The following is a 21,559-nucleotide window of genomic DNA, read 5'->3' as shown; positions in this document are numbered from 1 at the left end:
CAGTTTAGTTGTAGCGTCTAAGCTAGCATCAAAGCGTGTGAACTTTTGTTTTGTGTGGTCAGATATTGAACGTATATTGTTGGTAATGGCGGCTAATGAACCAACACCTTGACCTTCCAATGTGAAAAGGAGCAGAAAAAGTGTTAAATTGACAGAGGAACAGTTACTTAGTGTACTAGATGACAGTGATTTTCTGTGTAGTGAGGATGAGGCATACCATGGATATTGTCATTTAGAGGCTGCAAAAGAATTGCAGAGTGATGTTAGTGTGGAAGCAGTGGTAAGGGTGGCTACAGAATAACTGGAGAGAAATTTTATGTTTAGAAAATCATTTGACAAAGCACGTTTTCACTATGTATACTTTAGAAACTAAGAGTGCAAAGATATACTATTCTGAATATCATTTACAGAAATATCAGCAGAGTGCAAAATTGTGTATGGTGGAGAGAAGCATTTCCACATAAATCCTACATGATGACACCACCCAAAAATATTTGTGAATAAAAATGAATATGCAGAACGCTGCTGGAATACGAGTAAAGGAGCTTTGTATGCTTTAACAGTAAACACATTTTGCTTCGATTTATTGCTACTATGAATCATAAATTAAAATTACTCATCAAGCACCGGCAGGAGCAAACATGTACAAAAGTTAAGGAAATGCAAGCTTTCAGAGCCAGTGGTTCCTTCTTCTGGAAGAAGGGCTGAAAGGGAAGAAAGAAGGATGAAGGAAGAGGACAGGCAAGGTTTAGGAAATGGGGAGGATATGGAAAAGTCACCCAGAACCCCAGGTCAGTGATGACGTACTGGACGGGATGAGAAGAAAAGACTTCTCATCCCATCCGGTAAGCCTGCCCAGACCTGTTGTTTTGGGTGACTTTTCCATAATTCACCCATTTCCTAAATCTTTCCAGTTCTCTTCCTTCATTCTTCTTCCTTCCCTTTCAGCCCTTCTGCCAGAAGAAGGAACCACTGGCTCTGAAAGCTTGCATTTCCTTAACTTTTATACGTGTTGGCTCCTGCTGCCACTTGTTGACTAGATTTTTGTCTATCCAATTAGATTTTCAAATTTATTATTTTTGTTGATAGAAATTAAAATTAATACATTTAAATAACTTTTTTACAGGTGACGTACAAAAGTTTGATAAATTAATATAAAAAAATTAAGAATAATGAGAATTGTGAAAACTGATTTGGCTGTGTTTGTTGTCTTTTTGTTTGAAAATGTCATTTCCATACAAATGCAATGAACATTCCTGTAATGTTTCGTAGCAGAAACATTGATGTAACTCGATCTTTGAACATTTCTGGAAAAAATGTTTTGATTTCTAATTAAAGGGAGATAAAAATATTAACTAGACACACACTCCATTTTACAGTGAGTTATATGTACTATGTTATAAATAAATAAGACAATCATTCACCGTTTTGTCACTGCACACTACACCTTCTTCAAATAAATGGTTTCTTTGCCGGACAGGTAAAACACAAAAAATGACTATTACAATTTGATTTGGTATATGTATTCTTTCTCTGGACATGAATTAAATATCAGATGAGTCACGCTGAAATTAATTCTGGTTTACAGAATGAAAAGGAACATAAAACCTTCACAAAATTATATTTCTAAAATCACAGTCCTTATGTTTATATCTATTTTAAAAGGCAATATTTACAATTTTGTATAGTCATTTCAAGTGGCAACAGCAGGGGGGGAATCACTTTACACATCTAAAAAACACCAACACTGTGAGAACAGTCTTTGTCAATAGGAACTAGTCAGGTAGCTGTTGGCCGAGGTTTTAGAATTAGTTTCCCCGTGTCATCACATGACATATTAAAATCTCCCAAAACTGCTCTAGTCCTTGCTGTTATAATGGATGGGGCAATCACTCGTTTATGGATGCCGAGGAAAAACAGAATCACTGAAAACAGAAACAAAAACAAATGTAAGTATATCCCATAATTATCTGTGATTTAATAATGTTTAGCACAAAAATTATAAGGATGAGCAACATAATTAACTGCACTGCCATAAAATTTATTTTATTTAGATTAAAATATAAAAAAAATTGCTTCCCTGCTAGATTAGATTATTTGCACTTTTGTCTCATCCTTCATTTTTTTATATTGCACATTTCATGAAACAGATATGATTTTTCAGTAGGGGATTTAAATGTAACTACACAGAGCTGATCACTTTTGAGACACTTACTGTCACTTTTAAAAATGATACTGATTGAGCTTTGATACACAGGCAAAAGAAATGTTTCACAAAGAATTTCAAAAGTATATTTATCAGGTAAAACTATCCAGGTAAGAAACTAATTTTTGAAAGTGCTTCACACCTCTGTCATGCAAAGCTTAACTTGAGAAAGAAAATGTTAAAATAATTACTCAACATAGATAGTGTGCTGACATGTCTGCTTGCTCAACTGTCAAACTTTTCATTCTTTGAAAAACAGTTTTCATCACATGATGATAACTTTTTCCTCTCAGTATGTTGTTCTACGTAACATTTTTTCACTAAAAGTAAAATTAAATTATAGTTCTGGCAACTTACATTTAAAATTTATTTATATGTGAAAATGCAAAGTCATTGATGGAATATGAACAATGAAAGTAATAATGGTAACAACTCACCATATACTTGAGGTGTTGGGTGGTCAATATTCACATAAAAGCTAAGTTTCATATAAATCCTCCTTCAGAGATAACAGAATACACACATTGATGTGAAACTTGGTTTCTCCTAGCATATCAAATATTCATATAACTTGCAGGAATTCAGATGGGGCACACACACATCAGCCACTGTATGCCAAAGACATTACCTGGCTTGCATTCCCACAAGTTATTTGAATCCATATACACCCCCATGGCTGCATCATCCTAGCCAACTACATAGCATTGGCATTGCAGTTTGACTAGGGAGAGAGGTTATATTGGAAGGAGTAGGAGAGAGGACAAAAGATGGGCCGTGGAGAAAGGGGGGGGGGGGAGAGTCAGAGGGAGAGTTAGAGGCAAGGATGGCTGGGGTATGGGAATCTGTGATCTCGCACTGGTGCAGGCAAAGGAGTTTTGTGCGATGCACAGTAATGTGGAGGAGCGGATGAGGTGGGAGAGATGGAACAGAGGAATAAGGGGACCACAGAGAGAAGGAGGTATTGAATGATTGGACACAGAATGGAGGAAGAGAGAGATTATAGAGTGCAGGGGGAGGGTATAAAATGAGTGAAATGGGGGGCAAGATGGTACTGATGAGAATGAGTGGGGGACACAGGTTGCCAGAGTTTGAGGTCAGGAGGATTATCAGTTTCAAGGATTTATTATAAGGACACCTATGTAATTCAGAGAAAATGGTATTTTGGGAGGAGGAAAAGGGAGGGGGGTGAGATGAGAGATGGCTTGTGCATGGTATGTCCTCTGGCAATGGTTTGGGAGTAGCTGTGGCAAACATATTGACCACAACATTTTTTAGTCTGTGTTAGCATGAAATACCACTTTTGGAGAGACGGGAAGGATTGTGGGTAAGACGCTCGACATTTACAGATTCAGAGGTAACCCTGGACCAAACTTATCCCATACCCAATGACAATCACTTGCCGACTGCGGAAGATCCAGGTGCAAGAACTGTCCTATTCATCTGGTTACAGGCACATCCTATTCTATTAGAGGCAGGAACAGCTGTGAAGCTAGTTATATCATATATCAACTCTGCCATAACTTCTGCACAGCCTTTCCTGTGGGCATGACCACCAACCGATCATCCACATGAATGAATGGCCACCATCAAACGGTGGGTAACTGTTGAGCTGACTACTCAATAGGAGAAAATACTTCTGAGCACAACATCCCCATGGCTGTTTAACAATCCATGATACCTGGATTTCCCACCCCTCTCTCCCAGTGCGAACTTCTCTGAAATATGTAAATATACTTTTCAATCCTCTTGGCATCTATCTCCACTAGCCATATCCCATGCCCACCTCCACCTGTCCCCATGCCTCCACACACTTCTTCACTCATTCTAAAACATGCTCTTACTGCCCCTTCCTCTCAGCCATCAGTCACCTTTGCCTCCAACTATCTCTCCCCCACTCCTTGCTTAGTTTCTCCCCTCACTCACTCCAGTCACTGATAACAACCCTCACTCTAGTGAAACTTCAGTCTCATTACATTGTCGTTGGTCAGTTAATAGTCTTTATCTACAAGTATATTTTGTTAGTTCAGAGGAATGATTCATATGAAAGCTTATCAATGATTCAACCAATTTATGTGCCTCTCAACCATTACAATCTCGGTTGCAGTGAGACGAATCCATAGTGTAGCCTGAGGTCTAGCTTAGCTCGAAAGGTGAAAATTTGGTTGTAAGATGGCAAGAGCCAAAGATTATGAATATGAAATGAAAGTTGTAATAAAAAACTGATCTATAGCATAGCTGAGTGTCCATGTTCAAGACACATACAACATACTTTCCATCACGAATGACTAAAATTACCAGGTAAATTCACAGAAGTTGTTTTGCAAAAAATCTCTGTCGAGTATTTTGATGCATATAATGTACATACATACATACATACATCCATCATAAATCCACTACGAAAAAGGCAAGAGGGAGGGTTAGACACGCAAGTCCAACTGGTAATTCTACCGGTGGCTGTGTGTGTGTGTAAAAGTCAGATCAAAAATACAGAAGTCTGAGATTCATTACTAATTTTTTTTCTTTTGCATATATCTTCTTTCACTTCTGGTAATGAATTATGTAAATGAAATACACCAAGTTACACTGTAGTTCGAAATCTACTTTACACTGCTGGTTAACATGTAACTGGCTTGGTAAGTCATATTGTACATCAGACAAAGTCAAGGGCTTTGTATCTTTAATAGGCCTGTGCCCAGTAGGTAACAGTAGACATATTTTTTGTTCCATAGATCAATAATCAGGATGCATGTTCAAAATGTTATGACAAAAAAATTTACAAAAGAAGAGATATGTGTATGTCCCCTCTACAGATACTATTCAAAATGAGGGTCAATGAAGTGCACATGAGGAGGGGGGAGGGGGGGGGGGGGGGCAAAAAAAATCTTTACAAAATTCATACCAACTTTAGCACAGACATTCAAATGTACATACACTACAATCCATAAGATAATTTTGCAACACTTACTGACCAGGCCACATTGCTGCAATGAAGAGAGCAGAAGTCAGATGTATATATAATACATCCATATATATTATAAAAGTGGATTTGTGTGGTTGTGTGTGTGTGTGTGTGTGTGTGTGTGTGTGTGTGTGTGTGTGTTTTTCACATCTCCTCCTAAACCACTGGACCAATTGCAAGCAATCTTGATGAAGTATACCTTACCCTCAGGCAACAATTGCTGTGGGGGTAAGAACCCTACCTGTCAAAGAAGTGGAGGGCAGAAATGAAAATGAAGCATAGGCTGCCTGCATGTATTTCCAGACTTTATTCACCCAGTATTTGAGAATGAGAGCCCTCAGTGACTCGCAATAAACTTTACGTGCGATTTCAAACCTTTACAAAATTTTTTCTCACTGACACCTCCCATGAAATGATGAAAGGAAAAAAGTTTATCAGTTACTTCTTTTACACTGTTCATGCAATAAATGTACTACACAAGACAAAACGTTATAATTTATTACTTCTTCACTAAGTACTGTACTTACGACACATTTTGCACACAGTATGCACATACAGCACTGAATGTTATCTGCAAAATTATACTATTGTACAACACGTAATCCAGGAGGTATATCATTAACAATGAGATGCATCATAAACTGGTGCATCGTGAATGACGTTTGAATTTATTACTTCTTTGCAACTAACTCTATTCGCAATAAATTTCACAGACACTATCCACGTATGTTGCTGAATATACCTTTGATATTACTTCATTGTAAGGCACACAACTGAGGAGATGTGACATTATAAACATTGATATGCATAAAAAACGTCTGCACTTTGCATGAGATTAAAATCAATTACTTCATTCTTACTACATCTATTCGCAACACATTTTGCTGACGCTTTCCACATACACTGCTGAACATACCATCAAAATTATACTACTGTACAACTCACAGTTCAGGAGATATGACATCATAAACATTAAGCGTGAGGCCACACGCTGTGGGGTACGGGCGTGGACATACAGCTATAAATAAATATTTGGCCACCGCCATGGCTTTCTGCTGGTTATTTGATATTATTAAACAGATGGTTTTATTAATAAATTTGTCAAAGTAGCAAAATGATTTGATCACCAATAAATCCCTTAGGCTTACATATTTACACCTACATAAATACCTTGAAAATCACCGTATGTCGTATGGCGAAGCGGAAGGTACGTTGTACCAATACTAGTCTCTCCCTTCCTATTCTACATTCAAATGGAACAAGTGAAAAAAGACTGTCTATAAGTCCAAATTTCTCATCTTGTCTTTGTGGTCTTCCCAGTAAATGTAAGTTGGCAGCAGTAGAATCACTCTGCAGTCAGCTGCAAATGCCTGTTTTCTAAACTTTCTCTTCCGTGTTTCATGAAAATACCCAACAGGGATCAACACACACACATATTGACTGAAGCTTCTTTCAAATGGCACTTCGTCAGTACTTAAACTTTTATTATTTGCTGGCAACCCATTAACTGTGTTGCTGATATTATAAAATGATGTATTATTTATGACAAATTTCTGTACATAGAGGCATCAGTGCTCTGGAAGTGGACACCCAGGTCAGGATGGTCAAATGAGTGACAAAGATCTGAAATGCCATACTATGAACCGCGAAAAAAGGGGTATACACTGATGGCACATAGGGAAGTGAACAGATGGCCACTGAGACCAAAACTTAATGGGAGGTTTGGGAGAGCCAGAGAGGAGCTTGTTAGCTGTTCAGGTGCTGCTGAGCAAGTGAGTGACATCTCTTCACTCTGCCCCTGCAGGTCTGCACCCAAGGCACCACTTGACCCTCTTACACTACCCCACTAGCCAAGGAGGTTGAACGAAGTTCACTGAAGGTATCCCTCATTCAGCACTCCTTACTGTGAGAACATTTACAAGTCATCATCTCATGATGAAGGCACGAGAGACTGTGGGTGGTCAGTCAAGCATCCATGGTTGTAGCAAAGAATTATGAACTAAAAAAAAAACTACTACCTCTACCCTCTCCAGGCAGGTGGTTCCTGCACAATTCATTAATGAGTAAATTTATAATTGGGGAGACTATTAGAGTGAGAGAGTGAGTGAATGTGCATGAGCTTTTTATGTCTGATGAAGGACTTAGTCTGTTCGAGCATTATTTTTCATTGCGCTTGTGTATGACTGTCTCCTATACGTGGTGAGTGGCAATATCATTTCCGTATTGTTGAAAGGCCACTTCTACACATGCTCCCTGATGCTGCTCTATGCAAAATTTGTTAATGTCTAATAAACTAGTAGAAGCCAATCTTGGGGAAGATCAGTTTGGATTCCGTAGAAATACTGGAACACGTGAGGCAATACTGACCTTACGACTTATCTTAGAAGAAAGATTAAGGAAAGGCAAACCTACGTTTCTAGGATTTGTAGACTTAGAGAAAGCTTTTGACAATGTTGACTGGAATACTCTCTTTCAAATTCTAAAGGTGGCAGGGGTAAAATACAGGGAGCGAAAGGCTATTTACAATTTGTACAGAAACCAAATGGCTGTTATAAGAGTCGAGAGACATGAAAGGGAAGCAGCGGTGGGGAAGGGAGTAAGACAGGGTTGTAGCCTCTCCCCAATGTTATTCAATCTGCATATTGAGCAAGCAGTAAAGGAAACAAAAGAAAATTTCGGAGTAGGTATTAAAATCCATGGAGAAGAAATAAAAACTTTGAGGTTTGCCGATGACATTGTAATTCTGTCAGAGACAGCAAAGGACTTGGAAGAGCAGTTGAACGGAATGGATGGTATCTTGAAGGGAGGGTATAAGATGAACATCAACAAAAGCAAAACGAGGATAATGGAATGTAGTGGAATTAAGTCAGGTGATGCTGAGGGAATTAGATTAGGAAATGAGACACTTAAAGTAGTAAAGGAGGTTTGCTATTTGGGGAGCAAAATAACTGATGATGGTCGAAGTAGAGAGGATATAAAATGTAGACTGTTAATGGCAAGGAAAGCGTTTCTGAAGAAGAGAAATTTGTTAACATCGAGTATAGATTTAAGTGTCAGGAAGTCATTTCTGAAAGTATTTGTATGGAGTGTAGCCATGTATGGAAGTGAAACATGGACGGTAAATAGTTTGGACAAGAAGAGAATAGAAGCTTTCGAAATGTGGTGCTACAGAAGAATGCTGAAGATTAGATGGGTAGATCACATAACTAATGAGGAAGTATTGAATAGGATTGGGGAGAAGAGAAGTTTGTGGCACAACTTGACCAGAAGAAGGGATCGGTTGGTAGGACATGTTCTGAGGCATCAAGGGATCACCAATTTAGTATTGGAGGGCAGTGTGGAGGGTAAAAATCGTAGGGGGAGACCAAGAGATGAATACACTAAGCAGATTCTGAAGGATGTAGGTTGCAGTAGATACTGGGAGATGAAGAAGCTTGCACAGGATAGAGTAGCATGGAGAGCTGCATCAAACCAGTCTCAGGACTGAAGACCACAACAACAACAATGTTAATATATGTATGGCAACTCCTGGTGAATGTGGCTACTCCTTCGTTCCCCACTTCTGCTACACATAAGTGATATGCTAAACTAATTCATGTAACACTTAACACATCTATACTAATGTGTCACACAAGGGAGACAAATTACATCAAATCAGTTTGATGATTCATCTACTCAGTGCTCCAGTATAGTGATGCAGTACAGATAATTAAAATTTTATACTGACAAAAATGTAGCAAAAAATAAGCATAAGCAAATGGGGAGCATCATGCAGTATACAGAGGTTGGTGACAAGATCACTGTCACAATACCGAACACCATAACATCCAAATTCACCAAAAATAAACTATTTAAGAATGCAGAAAAAAATCTGATCAACGCCTACTCCTAAACTAACTATGTAAATGCAGACCCGATTCGGCTTAAATTCAAAGAAATGATATTGATGGCAGTTGAGAGATTTATATCAAAGAAATTAATGAGAGAGATTGTCTTTCCCATTCAGGTGGAGGACATACCTAGTACGATCCCAAGTACTCGAAAGAATCAAAAGGAACTTTAAGAATGTATGACTCTTTCCCAGGTATAAGCAGCACTTTCAACTCAGAATTAACTCTCCTGAAATGAGAATTCAAATGAGGATAATAATGGCAGCTCAGAATAGGTACAAATGCAAAACTGAGAGCTTGATACCCTGTGTTCCAGCTCATACTCTTACAATGTACTCATGGCCTCTGAAAATCCTATTGCACAATTCTCCTACTATAACCACAGAGCCTTCCTTGACGAAATATTTACACAATCATCTCATGTCTCTGTCACCTGGTCCTGGGTAGCACTAGGTTTAGAAATACTGTTGGCCTGATATACTGATCCTAGTAATGCACTGTGGTCTTCAAATTAAAATTTGACTTAGGACAGCTTTAAATTATACACACAAACTTTAAGTTTTATACTATAAGCCTAGTAATTGGTTGGATTGGTTTGTGGGATTGAAGAGACCAGACTACTAGAGCCATCGGTCCCTTTTTCCATGAACTTGAAACCCCCACAAGGAATAAAAACAAACAATGGAGATGACAAGAGACGACACAGGACAAGAAAGACAAAGACAGAGACCAGACAAAAGGAATTAAAATCACACCGAGTGTGACAGTGGTTGGCCGATCATAGAAACAAAAAAAGGAAAAGCCAACCACCAAGAAACACACGAAAAACCCCAGTCTAAAATCGTAGGCCAAATGCCAGACTCAACACAAAAAAGGACAAACACTTAGATCAAGCAATAAAAAACCCCTGCATGAATAAAACTCAAAACTAAATCTGCCATCGCAATGTCATCCGATAAAAGTGCAGGGGGAGTATCAGGCAGTGCAAACGTCTGCCTGAGCGGAGTTAAAAGCGGGCAGTCCAACAAGATGTGGACCACAGTCAAAGCTGACTCAAAGCAACATAAAAGGTCGTGGCATAATAAACAGCTGTGCGTTATCCAGGTGTGGCCAATGTGCAGCTGGCAGAGGACAACAGACTCCTTGTGAGAGACCAGCAAGGAAGAGCGCCACGCACCAGTAGCCTCCTTGTTGGCCCGAAGTTTGTTGGGTGAAGGAAGGGTGTGCCATTCTTCACCCCAGGTGCGAAGTACCTTCTGCCGCAAAACTGACCCGAGGTCACTCTCCAAAAGGCCAATCTCCAAGGCTGGGGCACCGATAGCCTCTTTGGCCAGTGTGTCAACACATTCATTTCCCGGGATGCTACATGACCTGGGGTCCACACAAAGACCACGGAGCGACCGCAACGGGCAAGAGTATGGAGGGACTCCTGGATAGCCATCACCAGACGAGATCGAGGGAAACACTGGTCGATAGCTCGTAAACCACTAAGGGAGTTACTACAGATAACGAAGGACTCACCTAAGCAGGAGTGGATATACTCTAGGGCGCAAGAGATGGTGACCAGCTCAGCAATGAAAACACTGCAGCCAGCTGGCAATGAGTGTTGTTCATAATGATGCCCTAAAGTAAAAGCACAACCGACACAACCAGCAACCATGAAACCGCCAGCATAGACAACGTCAGAGACTTGAAACACAGCAAGGATTGAAAGAAAGTGGCGGTTGAGGGCCTCAGGAGGGACTGAATCCTTCGGGCCCTGTGCCAAATCGAGCCGAAGCCATGGGCGGGGCACACACCATGGGGGGTATATGCAGAGGGGCCCGGAAAAGAGGTGGAAGAGGGAAAACCTCAAGCCCAGAGAGAAGAGCTCTGACACGATCTGATCGTACACCCTGACCCGATCCGCCGTTGCGGAAAATGGACGACCGCCTGAAGGAACAGGAGACGATAATTTCCCAGCACTCCTGCTTGTGTTGGCGAATGAGGCGGCGGGCTCCTGCACGGAGCCGTTCCGTTTAAAGGCGATGAGGTGTTCCAATGAGGGTTGCCGCTTATGACACTAGTGTGTCCGCCTGCGATCTTTAATAGCCTCAGTGATCTCAGGCGACCACCAAGGCACAGTCCTCCGCCAATGGGTCCCACAAGAACAGGCAATGGCAGATTCTGCGGCAGTAACGATGCCGGTGGTGACCGAGTGAACCACCGCATCAATGGTGTCATTGGAAAGAGGCTCAATAGTGGCAATGGAGGTGAACAAGTCCCAGTCAGCCTTATTCATAGCCCATCTATTGTCCATGGCCGAGAAAGGCGTGAAGGGACCGAGGAGACAGATTATGCCACTAGGTCACCTGCTGCCACCGACTGAGTACCTGTGCGAGTGACATCCGTTGTGTCTGAGAGTCCGGTGAGATCTAGGTCCTCAATGGACGCCAGAATCTCTACCTCACTCTCAGACACAGAGCTTGTAGGTTGCGGTGGGGTGGGTGCCACCGCAAGTTGTTCTTGGACTTTTCTTGCTGCTCCTTGGGTTTCTCTGGCTGGGAGGGCTTCATTGATTCAGTCTCCGGGATGGAGGAGGATCGCGAAGCCCTACGACCAACTGCTTGTGGGCACTTATGCCACTGCCAGGCATCATCCTTCCCACTTGTGGAAACCTGGGAAGGGAGGGATCCAAGCGACCCCTTAAGAGTGAGAGGAGCCGAAGAAGTTGGACACTTCTCCAGCTTAGAAGCGGGGACGGACATACCTGATGGGTGAGAGGGGGGGGGGGGGGGTGTTAGTCCCGAGGTAGGTGGTGCAGGAGCAACAGTGTGGGTAGTGTCCCCCATTGGCAAGGGGGCATGCAGAGTTGTATTGCTCAGTGAGCCGACTGGAATTCGCTGAACTGATGGGGCTATCACGGTTGTCATAGTGGCGGCATATGAGGAAGTCATTCGCACAGGATGGAGTCTTTCATATTTCCTCTTAGCCTCAGTATAGGTCAGTCGGTCCAGGGTCTTATATTCCATGATTTTCCGCTCTTTCTGTAAGATCCTGCAGTCTGGCGAGCAAGGTGAATGATGCTCTCCGCAGTAGACACAGATAGCAGGCGGTGCACATGGAGTATTGGGATGTGATGGACGTCCGCAATCTTGACATGTGAGGATGGAAGTACAGCGGGAAGACATATGGCCAAACTTCCAGCACTTAAAGCACTGCATCGGGAGAGGGATATAGGGCTTGACATCACAGCAGTAGACCATCACCTTGACCTTCTCCGGTAACGTATCACCCTCGAAGGCCAAGATGAAGGCACCAGTAGCAATCTGATTATCTTTTGGACCCCGATGAATGCACTGAAAAAAAAATGAACACCTCGACGCTCTAAATTGGCATGCAGCTCATCATCAGACTGCAAAAGAAGGTCCCTATGGAAAATAATACCCTGGACCATATTTAAACTCTTATGGGGTGTGGTGGTAACTGAAACATCGCCTACTTGTCACAAGCAAGAAACCTTCGTGACTGGGCAGAGGACGCCGTTTTTATCAATACTGACCATGAGCGCATTTTGGACAAGACCTCCACCTCCCCAAACTTGTCCTCTAAATGCTCTACGAAGAATTGAGGCTTTGTTGACATGAAAGAATCCCCATCAGCTCTCGTACAAACTAGGAACAGGGGTGAGTAAGTGTCACTGCCATCCTGAGACTTACACTCCTCCCACGGTGTGGCCAGGCAGGGGAACAATTTGGGATCATATTTCTGAGTGTTGACTTGAGCGTGAGAATGCTTAGAGACTGCTGGCAGCTGGCCACCAGCAAGAGATGATCTACCACACTTCATTGCGGGTCATCCGCCCTGATGCCACCCAGGCTTAGCAGGGGCCACCTGGCAGGATAGCCATTGCAGGGAGTCCCGATGCCCCAGGGAGATAGGCATCTACTCCTTGGCATATGGCGCAGGCATCAGCAGCGCTCCTTGTGTTGTCAGGGGGCTACAATCAACAGGGTACATGGTGGACCCACCACAATGAACTGGTTACCGTGCTGGATATTAGGTGCAAGGAAGTCCATGGTCGTCGTCTCCGCAAAAAGCAACATTGCACAGCGCATGGTGGAAATCTCACCCAGGAATGTATCCTCGCTCAAGAGATGGAGAACGAGCGGGATGGCAATGCGACAACGAGAAAGCTGGCTAAAGGTCTCAATGCACGACAGACACAATGCACCACGTAAGGCGCCCTTCCCCAATTGGCTCGCTCTTCAGAAGAATTCGGAAATATGGAGGTCAAACCCGAGAGGGGAGCATCACGTATAGGCCAAAACGTTTGAGACTCCTTTTAGTCACCTCTTATGACAGGCAGGAATACCGCGGGCCTATTCTAACCTCCAAACCCACAAGGGGGGAGGGGGGGGGGGGGGGGCTGCTGGCAGAGAGATGATGCAAACAGCAAAAGCGATAAATAAAAATACAACCACAAAATGAATCAAAATTCAGTGAGATATTAGTGCTGTTATATGTTAGTTTAACAGGAATAATAATAAAAAGTCTGCCAGCTTCCAAGCCTTTTCAAAGTGACTATCATTCCACAGATTAACAACACAAATTTATTTATGGCACAACTGGTGCACAAATTATGATATTACTCGCTTTTCTCAGCCAGTTACTAGTCTGGTATATAACAAATGCAGCTAATCAATATACTAGCATACACTTCCTTCAATTTATTGAATATACAAAGATAAATATTTTGAAACTTGAAAATCAAAATTTTCATTAATTTGACCTTGAGTTACATTGAAGTTTATTAACAAATTCCCACCACAATTAAAAACAGTTATAGAAGGAGAAAAAGTTATCAATAGGAAATCTGACTTTTCAGAGTAAAATTGAAACACACAATACAATGGTTTTGAAGTAAATTAAGAATGATTATGAGTTACCTGAATCTCTTGATGCCTGAGAAAGAGGTTAAAACCCTGAAGAGCACCATAAAATGCTAAGAAATGCACAGAAAAGTAAGGTTAGGTTATTTCATCAGAATATTAGAGTACTAAATAATAAACCAGAAGAACTTTTTGTCTGTCTGGATAATTTTAAAGCCCTTAAAAGGTAAGACATCCTGTGCATTTGCGAGCGCAACATAACAACAGTATTAAAGAAGTTATATATAAAAGATTACACCACAGTAGCTTATTCGTGCAAAACTGATATGGGAAAAAGAGGAGCTGTTACATATATTAGGACAGAATACAAGTTCATACCAGACACAAGTAGATTTCATAGTGATCAGCACACAGAAGTGTGTGGGGTGGTGTTTTGTGATGCTGGTGGTGGTGGTGGTGGTGGTGTGTGTGTGTCTGTGTGTGTGTGTGTGTGTGTGTGTGTGTGTGTGTGTGTGTGAATGAATACTTAAAAATAATTCACTTTTCATTGTAACTGTAGACAGAGTGCCACTGGAAAATATTGTATTATTTATGTGGCACACAGAGTCCTTACCATACTATCTGTCAGACAGCAGTGAGCAGTAAATAGTCTTTGATGATTTCAGTGCAGATTTTGTAAATGATTATGACATAAAAGAATGATTTAGAACCCTCATTTGGATTCTACAATTTGGTATAAGTAATTGAATTTCCAACAAGGGTTGATAAAAGAGAGTAGGACGAACTGACAATGTTTTCTTTGATGAAGCTCAAAGCAAACAGTAACTGTATACCCAATAACAAATGCTCTCTCTGATTATGATGGACAATTAGATGGAGCCTTACGGAATGTAAATAGTTTTGGTATGAAGGATACCACACACCAGATAGCAGAAGCAGTGAGTTGTCAACAAGCAAAACTTTGCCACCTATCTACACATGAGCGACTGCCCCCCCCCCCCCCCCCCCACACACACACACACTCACTGTGTGTCCAGCTGGCACATACTAGTCTTGTAGATGTACAGGGGTGTGTGGAGGGAGGCGAGCACTATAGCTCATTAAAGATTTTTTTTTTCTGCAAGCCATCAAAGTCTTATCGGTTTCTTGTGTGCCTGTCAATAAATCAATGCCTCTGCTATTCAGTCAGTGGTCTCATTTATTTATATTCTGCTAGAACTTCTCTTAGTTTATTTATAATGCCTTAATACAGATACTCCTCAGTGGAAATCAGAATAATTAACAACACCTGGAAAAATGTTTTTAAGAATCTTTTACAAGAGACAGCCTGTGATGAAATTTATAAGGAACTAAATGCTGACATAAAATTTAATATAGTCCATGATAAACTCATAGCATCTCAAAACAGTTTTCCATATAAGCTAATCAAAAAGGAAATTAAAAGCAGTCATGAAAAAAATCATGGATCACTAGATGCATCAAAGAATATTGTGAAAGAAAAAGGGAAATGCATCTGTTGTCATGATCACTTCAGTAATTGCACACTGAAAAAAAAACTACTCATAATTACGAAGAAAAATTAGTAAAAATCGAAGAAAAGCACACTATTTTAGAAATAAGTAATTCTGACAGCTATTTAAGTATCCATAGAATGTAGTGAAAGGAGAGATAAGACAACAAGTCACAGAAGATCAGATATTATCAATAATGATTTAAGTGGAAGGGCTCTAAATGATCAGTCATAGGAGGCAGGTATGTATAATAACCATTTCTGAAATATAGTAGAAAATACATAAACATTTTAAGAGAAAAATCACAGTAGTATGTTGAAAAACCAACTCTAAAAACTGAATCATATGGATGTCTCACCCATTTCTCCTTATGCAACTGAGAAAATTATATATTCTGTCAAATATACAAGCTCATTTGGATTTGATAGTGTTCTCAACAGAATACTAAAGACTTGTTCCCTTATAATAACCACTGTGTTTTCTGATATATGTAATGCACTAGCACCTCTGACCACTTTCCTAGAGAGAGTGATATATGCAACTGTTGAGCAGCCCCTCTAAAAGAAAAGTAATAGATGTCTGTAACTATCAGCCAGTTTCACTAATGACATCATTCTACAAAATTTCATCATTCACCAAATTTTGGAAGCATTAAATGACAGAAGAGGACCAGTTGGTATTTTCTGTGATCTATCTAAGGAATTTGTATGAATCACAATTTTCTCTAGATGATGTGGTATTTTATGGAATTTATGGTATAGCTAACAAATGGATGTCATAACTAACCTAAAGAATGCTAAAAGGTGCCCTTAATAATTCAACCAATGTAAGCAGGGAAAACTCTTCTGACTGGAGATAAATCATAGGGTTTCACAAGGCTCAATCAAGGTCCACTGTTGTTTCTCATATATGTAAACAATCTTCCATCTCGTGTACGACAAGCAAAGTCATTCTTTTGAAGATGACATAGTCAAGCTGACCTAAGAGGATCCTTGACAGTTCCAGTGGGCTGAGCGCCATGACTTCATGGGCCTATCTCAAGCAGTCATGTAACACAATTTTGGAAATGTCTCTATGGCAATGCCAACACCACAGGTACATAGATTATCATTTACACCTGCACCCAACAGGGCTATGGAGCTGCAAGGTGGCAACAGGGCTTCTAGCTGTCAAGAATCTTCTTAGGCTGACCCGACTACAGTATTGTAATCAATCTAAACATCCATACAGCAAGAGAAGAAATGGTACATATCATTCTGAAAAGTATTATTGCATGGTTTTCTGCAAATGGCCTCACTCTCAATTTCACAAAGACACAACATGTTCAGTTTTGTACATCTAGAGGTACTACACAAATGATTAGCGTAACGCATGATGAAGAATTTGAACGAGAAGAAAAAAAAAAAAAAAAAAAAAAAAACTGGAAATCCTAAACAAATTAGTTCAGCCACATTTGCACTTCAAATCATTGTAAATTTTGGGAGAGACAAATCAGTACATCGACATATTTTTATTCACTACTGTCATATGGAATCTGGGGTAGCTCGTCTTTAAGAATGAAAGTCTGTGCTGCTCTAAAATGTGCTGTAAGAATATTATTTGGTGTTCACCCACAATCATACTGTAGGCATCTGTTTAAGAAGTTAGGAATTTGACCACTGCTTCACAGTATATTTATTATTTCAAGAGGTCTATCGTAAATGATCTGCTGCAGTTCAAAAGGAAAAAAAATGCACATGATCACAAAACAAAAAGAAAAAATTACATTCATTACTCCACATTAAGATTCTCTTTAGCATGAAAAGGTATGCACAATGCTGCCACACAAAATTACTGACACATACCCAATGATACAAATTGTCTGACTGATGGCAAAGTTAAATTTCACACAAAATGAATAAGTTTCTCCTTGACAATTGTTTCTCTCTCCTATTCCTCTGTATTTCCTTTTTTTACCTCCCCCCCCCCCCCCCCAAAAAAGACAGTTCGAGTGGGCTGAGCGCCATGACTTCATGGGCCTATCTCAAGCAGTCATGTAACACAATTTTGTAAATGTGTACTTGTCAACAAGTAGCTGTATTTACATAGGAATGTGTACTAATGTGAATGTAAAATGACTCAGTCCACATCACTAGAATTAATCATTCAAATTGTGCTTGGAATTAAGACATTACTTTTAGAGGTGACAATGATGTGGTGAGGTGTGATGTCATGAATGGGGACAAAAAGAGACTGACCAGAACTGTGACAATTATTTTCTTCTTTTATTTCCTTACAACAGGAGTCACAAAAGCATTTATGAGTTTTGACCAGCCCTTGGTTGTCAGCAGACTGTGACATGCTTCAAGTGGTAACAATACAATGGGAAATTTAACGTCACCACTTGCAGAACATGCAAACGCTTTTGTGAGTGTTCTAACACGAAAATATAAGATAATTAATGAACTGTATAAGCTCCAGAGACAGTCTGCATTTTTTTCAGGTAGTTATTTCACTTCTATATTACTGCTTCTGAGCATTTCAGTGACACACTGATCTGTAAAATAGACAGAGGTGTAGGTTAGATTGATAGCATGCAATTCCATTGCAAACTGTCAAAAAATAAATAAAATAAAGAGGGTATCACAAGAACTGATACAGTGCACATTTTACATATATTAGAAATTGATTTTTGTCATGGGTCAAAGCAGATAGGTGGTAACGGTATCTTCAGTGTTTCCACTGAAGGTGCCATTCAATCTGAACATAATATTCCCCATCAACAAAGCACGGTAAAAGTTAAATAGGACCTGACCCCTTTCATGTCTTATAGTTTATGTCTGTATTTAAAAAAAAAAGTTAAAATGTTCTGAGACATGTCCACTTAGCACTTTCAGTTTCTATTATGGAAAGTGCATTTAAATATGGCATGAAGATAAAAAATAAGCTACACTGCACGTCAATTTGTCACCACAAAAAATTTGGCTTTCACATTCATTGGATTTGCCGAGTCACAAGCACCTTGGGCTACTCTACAGATCTCTCTGTCACCACAATCAGATTTCAGCAGAGAGGAAGAGGAGAGGTAATGTTATACTCTAGTACAGAGCAGTCAAAACTAAAAATAAATTTATCATTTTTTTTCTTTAAAGAGAGAGATTTAATTAAGCTTTCCACAAAGTGAAATCTTACCAATATAAGAAATAATAATATCTCATTTCATACCTAAAATTGTTATTTTTGATTTTTTGGCAAAAAAGATCTAATGTTTTTAACCTCAAACATGTAACAAACTTATAAAAACCATATGCTTACAAAATATACCTTTGGATCACACGGATTAACAATATACACCTTTTTTAGTGTGGCCGGGGGAGGGTAAGTGGGGGAGGGAGATGGGGAGAGAAGGTGACAACATTGTCTGTTGGGAACATAAGAAGCCTCTACTTTTTAAGCTTGATCCACACTTTCTGAGTACGATTGATTTATCTGCAACCACGTCGAACTGAGACACACTGGTCGTAGAAATCACATACCTAATGAAATGCTAGCAAGCGTAAAGAACGGATGATTCCACAAAGACTGCATAAACGACACAGATGCTGTGACGGGGTCCGTTAGCCAGTGCCATGCACCCACTGCTGTGCAAACGGATATCACTGCCAGCAGGACTGAAATAAAAATCAGTTGCATACGCAAAAACGTTATGTGTAGTGCAGATCCAAGGAATGCAAAATAGTGATAATTATACATACTTCTCCATCGTATGGTGGACGGCTGAAGGCAAGCAATAACCTCCGTCAATCGCCGCTCAAACGCTTTCAGGTCTATTAATAACACGATATGTTAATAAACACTTATAAAGTATAAACACACTGCAAATGTCACGCAAGCACGCTGAACACATTACTTGATAATAATGAGTATGGTGCTATTCTTTTCGTGGAAGAAAGCTTAGAAGTATTTGTAGCAGATGGAAAAAGTAAACGTAAACTCTAAAGAAAATATCATGTTTTTCTAACCTTCACAAGCTGTCTGTTCTAAGGACATCACTCACAAACTTCAAAAACACCACGATACAGTAATAATAAACATCAAGACTTCACAGCGCATGATACTATGGTTTTAACATCTTTGGTTACTAGTCGCAATCAGTGATCCCGGCAGTATAGCAATCACTGAGATGCGGCAGCGAGTTCTCTCCTCGACGCGTAAACAAGATAATCATAATGTGAATTGTAATGCGTAAAACATGAGAACAAATACAAGCCACAAGTGCTCAAAAAACTTACGGCATGCTCTCAATGAAAGTAAACGAAAGCTAAGGAATATACAGATATACTAGTCAACGAAACGAGAGAGACCGTTGTATTTTTCTCTTTCAGTAGAGTTACCGTTTTCTCTTAATAAAAAGTTACTTACTGAAAATCGCTTCATCAATTTAAATTCTTATTAATACATATTGTAAGCATCAGCTATATTTAGTTATTGTAAATCCTAAACAATTTTTCGCTTTCACATACCTGGTACATCTTGTGGAAGAACACTCAATCGAAAAAATAACTAAACCGTCATGGAGGATATGTAATTTTTAAAGAAAACAAAGCTGAATAATAAAATAAAGACTAAGAAGATTTAAAAGCACAAAATAATTACGATAGCATAAGCAAGTGTGGCGAAAAAATGTTAACTTCCGATGTTAGCGGGCTATGACATGCCCCCCCACCCCCTCCGCCACTCCACAATAAACGTCACAAAATTTTCTTCTCGAAAAACCTTGACGGCGGCATCCGTGCCTTAGACTGCCTGTGTGAATGCCACCATGTGAAATGCACTGTAGGATGTTCTGATGTTAAATTTTGATCCGTTCTGTCACGTCTGAATCGGCCTTAACTCAGTGCCGCAATTCAGAAGTTATGATAACATCGTTGCTTTTCGGTCGATTCACACTGCGCGTCGGTGAATGGAATGAAATAACATTTCACAATGCATTTCAAAAGGCAGCATTCACACTCATCGTTTGGTACTGGGCTCAGCGACTGTATTGACATTTCATCCAGTGTAAACAACCCTCCATTTGACAATGACGCTTTCTTCCGATCCATTGATGTCCAGCGTGAAGCGACTTCAAATATCAAAGACTAGCAATGTGAAAGTTCCCTTTTCACATGGACAATATTCATGGAATCAATAGATGCAGATTTTTATCGCCAAATGCGTATTTTCAGTTTGAATTAATAGATGGTGACAACTATGATAAAATTCACAATACCTTCTCTTTGTGCATAAGACTGTAATTAATAACAAAAAGAAATCTCTGTTCAAAATCATCACCATTTAGCGTATAACCTTGCATCCAGCGTTTTAGGTTTATCTTATAACCCTCTGTGTACCTGTTCAAATTCATTTGTGAACAGAATCCCACGTTAATGATCTCGTAGTTCAGGGGCTCTGTTCAGGAAGCCAGTGTTTATTAATAACTGAGAGCGACACCTAAAACGTAGCAAGAACTTTAAAAACCTACAACGAGTTAGATTCATTGTGACACACTCCCACTGAAAAGCCTAGTTATGTATATTTCTTTCTTACTGGTGAAAAAGGTGGAAAATGGTACATAGTGGAAAGAAAGAAAACTTACATGATACATACATTATACTCACCTAAGAAAATTATTTGACATATTGAAGTGGTCAATCAGCTTAGGATTTACTAAACTTTAAGCACTGTAAAGTGTTATGAGGGTTGCCCAGAATCTAATACACCAATTTTTTTCTTCAACTGTTCTTTACTGATCATAATGAGAACTACACAAACGAAAGAATGGTGTTTTACCTACACACCGTATTTTTCCACGTAATATCCATCCAGTTCTACAGCCTTCCTCCAGCGCGAAACAAGGGCGCATATGTCCTACCGGTATCAATCCTTGTCCTGGTGGCAAAGGCAGTGCTTCAATGTGTGAATCACCTCCTCATCGTCCTCAAAATGTCTTCCACGAATAGCATCCTTTAATGGACCAAACAAGAGAAAGTCCAAGGGGGCTATGTCAGGGCTGTCAGGTGCGACAGCCGTGGATGTCTCCCCGACCGCTAAAAATCGTGGAGCTCGGCCGAACTGCGTTCCGAAGACCTCGTCCTCCGTGC

General features: G+C 40.1%; 1 protein-coding gene across 1 annotated transcript; it reads right to left on the bottom strand.

The window, feature by feature from the left end:
* Positions 1-1,367: 1,367 nt before the first annotated feature.
* On the bottom strand, positions 1,368-19,587 carry LOC126175268 (nuclear envelope phosphatase-regulatory subunit 1). Its single transcript, XM_049921921.1, has 4 exons — positions 19,439-19,587; positions 19,172-19,243; positions 18,953-19,087; positions 1,368-1,925 (listed from the first exon to the last, which is right to left on the bottom strand). Exons 1-4 carry the CDS (start codon positions 19,464-19,466, stop codon positions 1,780-1,782), a joined length of 381 nt encoding a protein of 126 aa, XP_049777878.1. The 5' UTR covers positions 19,467-19,587; the 3' UTR covers positions 1,368-1,779.
* Positions 19,588-21,559: the final 1,972 nt, after the last annotated feature.

This window comes from Schistocerca cancellata, chromosome 3 (genome assembly GCF_023864275.1).
Source record: "Schistocerca cancellata isolate TAMUIC-IGC-003103 chromosome 3, iqSchCanc2.1, whole genome shotgun sequence".
Classification (NCBI taxonomy): Eukaryota; Metazoa; Arthropoda; class Insecta; order Orthoptera; family Acrididae; genus Schistocerca; species Schistocerca cancellata.
Note: the sequence above shows the minus strand (reverse complement) of the source record. Positions and strands in the feature narration are given on the sequence as shown.

What these genes read in the sequence shown, in the direction of transcription:
- LOC126175268 (XM_049921921.1), bottom strand. Translation starts at nt 19,466, where the DNA reads ATGTCCTTAGAACAGACAGCTTGTGAAG. An exon ending in GTCCACCATACGATGGAGAA is followed by an intron (nt 19,088 to 19,171) that starts GTATGTATAATT and finishes TTTTTATTTCAG; the next exon opens with TCCTGCTGGCAGTGATATCC. An exon ending in GCTTGCTAGCATTTCATTAG is followed by an intron (nt 1,926 to 18,952) that starts GTATGTGATTTC and finishes TTCTGTTTTCAG; the next exon opens with TGATTCTGTTTTTCCTCGGC.